At 38.6% G+C, this 10,041-nt stretch overlaps 1 protein-coding gene across 1 annotated transcript; it reads right to left on the bottom strand.

Moving 5' to 3' along the window:
* Window positions 1-385: 385 nt before the first annotated feature.
* LOC145088191 (uncharacterized) lies at window positions 386-2,051 on the bottom strand. The gene is made up of 3 exons (XM_079026438.1): window positions 1,720-2,051; window positions 1,444-1,573; window positions 386-1,305 (listed from the first exon to the last, which is right to left on the bottom strand). Exons 1-3 carry the CDS (start codon window positions 1,853-1,855, stop codon window positions 597-599), a joined length of 975 nt encoding a protein of 324 aa, XP_078882564.1. The 5' UTR covers window positions 1,856-2,051; the 3' UTR covers window positions 386-596.
* Window positions 2,052-10,041: the final 7,990 nt, after the last annotated feature.

Here is a 10,041-nt window from a genome sequence, read left to right as displayed (position 1 = left end):
TTTCTCGAGACGACTGCGATTAGGTTCAAGATCAACCCAGTTAAAAGATTTACAATTATATAAATGACCAAGCTCGAGAATATTCACGATTTAATTTATTTATAAGAGAAAACATTAGCAAAATTATCGATAACAAATCGAAGAAAGGTAAATAACAAACATACCAAATATTTACTTTGTTAGTTCGCGTATATATAAATTTTACAATGTGGTTTAATAGCTAGGCTATATATATATATATATATATATATATATATATATATATATATATATATATATATATATATATATATATATATATATATATATATATAGTTTTGACATGATGCATGGTCAGTTGATCAGACTAAAACTGAAAATTTCGAATTGCTAAAAAAGAAAGAACTGAACAAAAGGAACGATTTTTACCATTTTTACTGCCCTAAGAGAATAATATTAAAAACAAAAGGAATAAATTAAAGTGGGAAAAACCCCACAAAGTTTTCACAAACCCATACTTCCCTAGCTGGTACTTGAGATGATGATGTTGAAGAAGATCATGATGATGACAATGATGACGAAAGTTCAGCTTCCATAGTTGGTGCATTAATGATTAATTAATAGTACATACTTTTTTCTACTTTGGTTTCATCAACAAAAAAGTTGAGATTGTTGTCAATGTTACTGGTGCTAATGAGCTGTTTGATCTCCTCAAGACTGGAGTCTAATGAAGAATCCTCATAATACCCTTTTTCCTTATCATAATGCCCACCAAATTCCTTGTAAGAATCACTCAAGTTGTTACGATGATTATCATACACACCAGCAGTACTACGATACTCATAATGGCAGCTCCCATCGGAATTAGAACTGCAACTAGCTTGATCACCTCCAAAGAAGACAAGGGTAGAACTGTCTTTTACCCCCTGCTGGTAAGTCTCCGTGGAAACCAAACCGAGAAATCCATGATCTTGTGATTGGAGAACTGGATGTTGACGATTAGCAGCATTAATTCTAGGGCTAGATGGAATAGATAAGGTTTGATCATGGTAGCTAGAAGTATTTGTACTGTACAAATATGATGGAGACGATGATATTGATGATGATAATGGAGCATTAACATTGATATTACTATTTTGAAAAATCGATTGTGATGGGTAGCTGTAGTTTGTTGAAGAACTGAAAGATTGAAGATGTTGAAGAGGTTTTCTAAGTTCCGGTAGGGTGATTAAGCTGTTCATCATCTTCTTCTTCAGCTTTGTGTTCCAGTAGTTCTTGATATCATTGTCTGTTCTTCCTGGTAACTGTGCTGCCATTATTGACCACCTGCACATTAAGTTATTCAAACTTCTAGATTTCTGCATATATATTCACATCTGAGAGATCTTGACAAAAATCTCCATTTTTGCCGGCTAAATACCACAAAATCGCCCTTAATACAGAATCTTGAAAGAGAAAGTGTACCTGCTTCCAATGCTAGCAAAGAGGGCACAGATAACTTTATCTTCATCATCAGAAAATTCGCCATGTTTAATGTTTGGTCTCAGATAGTTCAACCATCTCAATCTGCAGCTCTTTCCACATCTTCTAAGGCCTGTGTAGGTTTCCAAGTCAAGAAATTAACATGTTAAACAACACAAAAAGTGATCATGTGTGGATTCCAGTGACCTTAAAAAAAGTATCGTTAATTTTAGAAACTACTTGCTTATAAATACCAAGATTAGCGAATTGAATTAATACCTGCTTTTTGTGGGAGAGCGATCCAGTTGCCACCAGTGCCATGGGTTTCTATGTAGTCTTTAAGCTTTCTATCTTCTTCAGGTGACCATGGCCCTTTCTTCACGTTTGCCTTGTCACAACATGGAGCCCTTCCCATCTCTCTCTCTCTCTCTCTCTCTCTCTCTCTCTCTCTCTCTCTCTCTCTCTCTCTCTCTTTTTCTTTCTTTTAACTTTGTGTTCGTAAACTGAGATGGAGAAAAGGGATTGAAAGTTGTGAGGGAAATGAAGGTTGGATTTATTAAGAAGAAGACCTGAGAAATCAACTGTTTTGTTCTATTCAAAGAGAGGGGGAAAGAGATATAGAGGTACAGAAGTCAAAAGACAAGTACTTAATTTATTAATTCACAATAGGCAGTTTTTTTCTCATAAACTTTTAAAATATATGTCATTCAAACTTTTTAAATATCAAGTAGTGATTAATTTTATGTAATTCAAACCTTTTGGATTTAAATAAAAACGAAAAAGAACTAATGTAATAAGGACCAGTTCTTCGTAAGATCTTAGTTTTTTTTAGTTGTTTTTTAACATTTATATAATTAGTTATAAAATATATATCAACAAGCTAGAACCTTTATTTACGTGAGGTGTCTTCTTTAGTGTCCTATTTTCTCAATGGATCCAAAGTCTTTGCCCTAATAATAGAATACAATTCATGTACGAAAATGATGGCCATTTTTTAATTCAAAAAAGTTGATGGTCACTTCACTTCAATTTTTTCTTCTTTGTTTCCTCCATAATGTTTCTTTAAAAAGAGGAAGAACCAAGTCAACGTGTGCGTTGAAATTTAGTGATTTGCAGAAATCTATGATATTTCATTTTTGAAGAGCAAGTAGCAATGGGATGAAAAAAAAAACTAAGATGAAACTAGAGGCACATTTATGTCTTAAAAAAAGTTAATTAATATGGTATAATGTTGTAACAATCAACTACCTATAGAGTCGACCAGTAGGGGGGGGGGGGGGGGGGGGGTACGTATCATGGCGACCGCTGATGCCCAATTAATTTTGAGACCCCAAATTAATGTCGATTGTTTGCTGGGAGTTTTCATCAGCAACCCAAATGTATTGAAGCGGCTAAAATCAAAATAATTAACAACAATTGATTTAAATGAAACTGAAACGAATCAACTAAAATTTAAATTGTTGAGCGGAAACGAACTAATAGAAATACAAAGAGGTAATCGTCTAAGTGGATTCATCGAACCCATTCGTCCAACCAACTGCCTACTGAGTCGACACTTATGGGGGGGGGGGGGGGGGGTGGGTCTGGGCGACTATCCAAGGGCTGAGGCCCAACTAATTTTTGGGCCCCAAATTGTCGGTTTTTTACTCGAAGTTTTCATTGGCGGCCAAAAGGTATTGAGGCGGCTAAAATCAGTAACAATTGGTTTAAATGGAACCGAAAACGAATCAACTAAAATTTAAATAGTTGAGCGGAAAACGAACCAACATAAATACAATGAGGTAATCGTCTTAGTGGAATCAACGACCCTATTTGTCCAATCATGTTATATGCCTCATTGTTTGTTTCGAGTAGGGATGAGCAAAAACTGCACCGCAACGTAAAATTAACCAAATAAACCGCAACCGACAAACCGCAGCCGTAATAAAAATCGATGATTAGGTTTTCTGTTTTTCAAAAATCACAAATTTGCGGTACGGTTATTAGTTTTCAAAAAAACCCCACCGCATAGCATATATTATATATAATTTTTTATTAATTATTAATATATTAAATATTAAAAATAAGACATGTAGCACCTGGTTCTTGGTACGTATTCTTTGTAATTAACTCTTTAAATATTGCATTTTTTGCCTTGGACTCGGCGAGTTGAAGGACCAACTCGCCGAGTAGAAGCAGAATAAGACGCGGGGTCTAAGCTGTGGACTCGGCGAGTAGACCCTGTCTGGGTAAAAACCCTAACCCGGGTGTTTGCACCCTATTTAAACGCTCTAACTTGGCCTCCTTTGTCCCTAACACTTCTAGAGAGCTGTAGAGCGGAACCCTAGCCCCCTTATTGTTCTTGTGAGTGATCTTGGCCTTGTAAAGGAAATTTGGAGCTTAGTAGAAGAAGGAGGAGGTTGAAGAGTGCAAGAAGGGGAAGTAGATCCGAAATCCACACTGTGGGAAGCTTCCATTTAGGTAGAAAAGTTCCTATCTTGATCACTAGTTCATTAGATCCCCTTTTTGTCCCTAATTAGTGGTTTTCAAGCCCTAAAACCTCAAATTCCATGTGTTTATGCTCTATGTTCTGAAAGGACTTCAAATATGGACCTTATTGACGTCTTAGAAGTATAAAGTCTCTGTGGTTGAAGTGGTTAAGGTCCCTATTGAGTGTATGACCTCATAAAGAGCTTGGAATTACCTTTTGGAGATCATAGGGCCATGCATGCATGTAAAGTTTGCAACTTTACGTGATAAGCATGCCCTAGGAGCCTAGATCTATGGTTTGGAACCGTTGCATGTCTCAGATTTGGTCTGTATGGGAGGAGAGCTGAAGGGACTCGGCGAGTTCTATGAAGATGGTCTTAGACTCGACGAGTTGGATGAACAACTCAGCGAGTCCTATGAAGATTGCCTGGAACTCGACGACTTGTTCTTCAAACTCGGCGAGTCATATGAGTTGTTACTGAGTTAAGAAGGGTTTAAGTGTAGAAGGTCCAACCCTTCGTAGCTGCATGCGGAGTTAGCAATTTAACGTGTAACAATAGTCCCAGAAACCAAATCCTCAAGATGGATGCTCTGGTGAGGATTTGGAAGCGAGTAGGAGATATGCTCGTGGGACTCGGCGAGTTGTTCTCGGACTCGGCGAGTCGGATCGCGAGTCGGTCTAATCGTCCCTAGTAGTAAATTAAGGGTGACTCAGTGAATGGGAAGAGGGGCTTGATGAGTAGAACTGGGATAGTAGGAGAGGGACTTGATGAGTAGAACTGGGATAGTAGGAGAGGGACTCGGCGAGTCTGTGCCATGACTCGGCGAATCCAGTCAACTGGAAGTTGACTTTGACCAAGGAGTTGACCTTGGACCAGAGGTAGGTCAGTCATTTGACCTAAGGGTATTTATGAGTAACTAATCTATGTTTATGGATTTGTAGCCGGAGGATTACCGGTACAGCAGTCACACGTCTAGGAGACAGACTTTCGGTAGCTACTTTTCAAGGTGAGTTTCCTTCCAATAGGAACGCGTCTAAGGCACCAGGGTCGGCCCGTATAGATGATATGTAGTATCGGAGTGTGGGCATAGCCCGTATCTCATAGTTGAGTTTGATTATGATATATGCTAGTATGATAGAATTGTTTATACTCGTTGTCTGTGTGATACTTGTATGTCGTGGCTTAGTAGCTGAGTGTGGGCGAGGCCCGTATCTCTCAGATAGCGGAGTGTGGGCGAGGCCCGTATCTCCCAGATAGCGGAGTGTGGGTGAGACTCGTATCTCCATGAGTGTGGGCGAGGCTCGTATCTCCTAGATGTTCATTATATGGTTGCATGGTATGAGGTATTATGAGGGAACTCACTAAGCTTCGTGCTTACATTTTACTGTTTTGGTTTCAGGTACCTCTTCAGATAGGGGGAAGGAGCTGGCGCGGTAGCGGCATATCACGCACACACACACTCTTGCTTTCCGCATTATGGATTTTTTGGGATGTAGTCTGACATACTATTATGATGTGGCTGGTTTTCAGACATGAAATTTTATTATGAAACTTTTATATCGAAGTTTTTATGAATTGACCTATTTAAAGAAATGAAAATTTTGGCCTGTAATTTTGGGGACGTTACAAGACAAGTTTCATGAATGAAAGATAAATAAAATATTAGAAGACAAAAGTATGGTTTTTTGTTATATTTAACTTTGAAAAACGGTGAAATTAGACAATTTTAAGAAATTTGTTGTTAATTACTATAGATTTGACATTTTTAAGATATTTATTGTTTGTGATTTAAGTTAATTTTCTTCTACATTATGGTTTTTTTATTATTACAAGTAATATGTTTGAACTCTTAAAACCGTTTGAGCTCTAAACTGTGGTTAAAAACCACACAAAATAATCGCACCAAATTCATGCGGTTAATAACCGCAACACAAAAATTGTCGGTTGTTTACTCGAAGTTTTCATTGGCGGCCAAAAGGTATTGAGGCAGCTAAAATCAGTAACAATTGGTTTAAATGGAACCGAAAACGAATCAACTAAAATTTAAATAGTTGAGCGGCAAACGAACCAACATAAATACAATGAGGTAATCGTCTTAGTGGAATCAACGACCCTATTTGTCCAATCATGTTGTATGCCTCATTGTTTGTTTCGAGTAGGCGTGAGCAAAAACTGCACCGCAACGTAAAATTAACCACATAAACCGCAACCGACAAACCGCAGCCGTAATAAAAATCGATGATTAGGTTTTCTGTTTTTCAAAAATCACAAATTTGCGGTGCGGTTATTAGTTTTCAAAAAACCCCACCGCACAGCATATATTATATATAATTTTTTATTAATTATTAATATATTAAATATTAAAAATAAGACATGTAGCACCTGGTTCTTGGTACGTATTCTTTGTAATTAACTCTTTAAATATTGCATTTTTTGCCTTGGACTCGGCGAGTTGAAGGACCAACTCGCCGAGGAGAAGCGGAATAAGACGCGGGGTCTAAGTTATGGACTCGGCGAGTAGACCCTGTCTGGGTAAAAACCCTAACCCGGGTGTTTGCACCCTATTTAAACGCTCTAACTTGGCCTCCTTTGTCCCTAATACTTCCAGAGAGCTGTAGAGCGAAACCCTAGCCCCCTTATTGCTCTTGTGAGTGATCTTGGCCTTGTAAAGGAAATTTGGAGCTTAGTAGAAGAAGGAGGAGGTTAAAGAGTGCAAGAAGGGGAAGTAGATCCGAAATCTACACTGTGGGAAGCTTCCATTCAGGTAGAAAAGTTCCTATCTTGATCACTAGTTCATTAGATCCCCTTTTTGTCCCTAATTAGTGGTTTTCAAGCCCTAAAACCTCAAATTCCATGTGTTTATGCTCTATGTTCTGAAAGGACTTCAAATCTAGACCTTATGGACGTCTTAGAAGTATAAAGTCTCTGTGGTTGAAGTGGTTAAGGTCCCTATTGAGTGTATGACCTCATAAAGAGCTTGGAATTACCTTTTGGAGATCATAGGGCCATGCATGCATGTAAAGTTTGCAACTTTACGTGATAAGCATGCCCTAGGAGCCTAGATATATGGTTTGGAACCGTTGCATGTCTCAGATTTGGTCTGTATAGGAGGAGAGCTGAAGGGACTCGGCGAGTTCTATGAAGATGGTCTTAGACTCGACGAGTTGGATGAACAACTCAGCGAGTCCTATGAAGATTGCCTGGAACTCGGCGAGTCATATGAGCTGTTACTGAGTTAAGAAGGGCTTAAGTGTAGAAGGTCCAACCCTTCGTAGCTGCACGCGGAGTTAGCAATTTAACGTGTAGCAATAGTCCCAGAAACCAAATCCTCAAGATGGATGCTCTGGTGAGGATTTGGAAGCGAGTAGGAGATATGCTCGTGGGACTCGGCGAGTTGTTCTCGGACTCGGCGAGTCGGATCGCGAGTCGGTCTAATCGTCCCTAGTAGTAAATTAAGGGTGACTCAGTGAATGGGAAGAGGGGCTTAATGAGTAGAACTGGGATAGTAGGAGAGGGACTCGACGAGTCTATGCCATGACTCGGCGAATCCAGTCAACTGGAAGTTGACTTTGACCAAGGAGTTGACCTTGGACCAGAGGTAGGTCAGTCATTTGACCTAAGGGTATTTATGAGTAACTAATCTATGTTTATGGATTTGTAGCCGGAGGATTACCGGTACAACAGTCACACGTCTAGGAGACAGACTTTCGGTAGCTACTTTTCGAGGTGAGTTTCCTTCCAATAGGAACGCGTCTAAGGCACCAGGGTCGGCCCGTATAGATGATATGTAGTATCGGAGTGTGGGCATAGCCCGTATCTCATAGTTGAGTTTGATTATGATATATGCTAGTATGATAGAATTGTTTATACTCGTTGTCTGTGTGATACTTGTATGTCGTGGCTTAGTAGCTGAGTGTGGGCGAGGCCCGTATCTCTCAGATAGCGGAGTGTGGGCGAGGCCCGTATCTCCCAGATAACGGAGTGTGGGCGAGACTCGTATCTCCATGAGTGTGGGCGAGGCCCATATCTCCTAGATGTTCATTATATGGTTGCATGGTATGAGGTATTATGGGGGAACTCACTAAGCTTCGTGCTTACAGTTTACTGTTTTGGTTTTAGGTACCTCTTCAGATAGGGGGAAGGAGCTGGCACGGCAGCGGCATATCACGCACACACACTCTTGCTTTCCGCATTATGGATTTTCTAGGATGTAGTCTGACATATTATTATGATGTGGCTGGGTTTCATACATGAAGCTTTATTATGAAACTTTTATATCGAAGTTTTTATGAATTGACCTATTTAAAGAAATGAAATTTTTGGCCTGTAATTTTGGGGACATTACTGATGGGTTTTGGTCCTAAGAACATCCTATGTGCTCATACAAACCCTAATGCTTGGATCTAGGTTTCTCTATTGTACATGCAAGTTATCCAAGACTATAAACCCTAATTCTAGCATACAAGTAATCATATTAACATGAGAATAGGTTTATAATATTACCTTGATTGTTATGTAGCAATAACAATCCCAATTCCTCCTTGAATTGACTTTGGAAGGCTTAGAGTCACAAGTGTCACTCCTCTAATGGTTCACAAACACCATAAGCAAGAGGATGAAGAGGAGAGAGGTTAGAGGCTGCCCAAAAACGTGTGAAACCCTAGAAGGTTGCTTGTCCACGTTTTTGGTCCTTAAGGGGTCTATATATAGTGAGGCAATTAGGGTTATCTAACAAGGAAATCCTAATTTGGTTGCTTAAGCCCTAAGCAACCCATAGACTCCTTTAATCAAGCCCTTGGACGATTTCCTTATGGGTTTCCCATTAGAATTCGTCCACCCCTTGATTCAAGACAATCCATGGCCCAAATTGCAATTATCTTATAATTACAATTCCAGTCCCTTAAGTTTAATTAATCTCTTTTAGTCACAAAACTAATTACCAATTAATTATTGACTAATATTAATTAAACAATATGATTTCTCCTTTAATATATTATTTTCATAATGTATTAATAAATCATATTTAATCCTTTCTCTCCATAATTCATCCTATCAAGTTGCTTTGGTGAAGGCAACCCAAAAGGACCATGCACCATTGGGTCAAGTACATACCAAAACAGTTATGGACTTAGACACTAATCCAATAGTCTCCCACTTAGATAAGTCTAATAACTATTATGCATATGACTTCAGATCCTGATCTGCAATCGTAGCTTTCCAAAGCCGCTGTCAACTCTGATCCTATCAGATACGCGTGTCCTTAGATAAGGGATCATATATTCCTCCATTCTAGATATCATATGAGATATGATTTCAAATCATTCTCTTTGTACTATATCTCGATTCCGATTTATGACGACTAACTAATTGAACAAATCAAATTAGCCCTAGCCCGGCCGAGCATTTACGTTTGTCATCATTAAATCATCGAGGGGCCCAAAGATATCGCTTTTATCCTACTTTGGATAAAAGGAACGGATAAACTTTGATACAATGCTTGCTTGCACTTACTCACCGAATCACACACAACAATATGTTTTATAACACCAAGTTACTAGTGCGTTTACATATTATCAATGTGCAACCGATTTGCAAGATACAACTCACACATCTCGGTTTCAAGAATATAAGATGTTATCGTCTCACCAATCACTCGTGATACAATTTCATGGGGTGATCCAAGTGAGCGTGGGTTTAATCCAATGCTCAAATCATATTCATAAGCACTCATGAACGTTGCAGCAAACATTTGCTTATGTCTAATAATCTTTTAGACAATCCACACACCAATTCACGACAGTCTTCATTCATATCTACTTCCAACATATGAACGACTGTGGCCCGTTCGAATAATTCGATTATTCTTAATAAATTCAATTATTCTAGAAGTCAAAACATGCAAATGTGAAACACAAGACTAATACTAATCCAATATGGCCTCAAACCTTTGAGTATAAATAAAACACCTTTTATTTATCACCATATCGATTACTCATTATTTGTCGTTTCGGGTAATCAACTTCTTACTTGAATTATTACACTTGTCCCATGCTCCTAGCATACACACAATGTTTACCTATGGTTCTTACTTTGTGAAATATACCAAATTGAGCACATTTCCAATCATTCT

The sequence above is a fragment of the Lactuca serriola genome, chromosome 2 (genome assembly GCF_051521515.1).
Source record: "Lactuca serriola cultivar US96UC23 chromosome 2, Lser_US96UC23_V15, whole genome shotgun sequence".
Classification (NCBI taxonomy): Eukaryota; Viridiplantae; Streptophyta; class Magnoliopsida; order Asterales; family Asteraceae; genus Lactuca; species Lactuca serriola.
The sequence above is the reverse complement of the archived record's forward strand: the minus strand, read 5'-3'. Positions and strand labels throughout refer to the sequence as shown.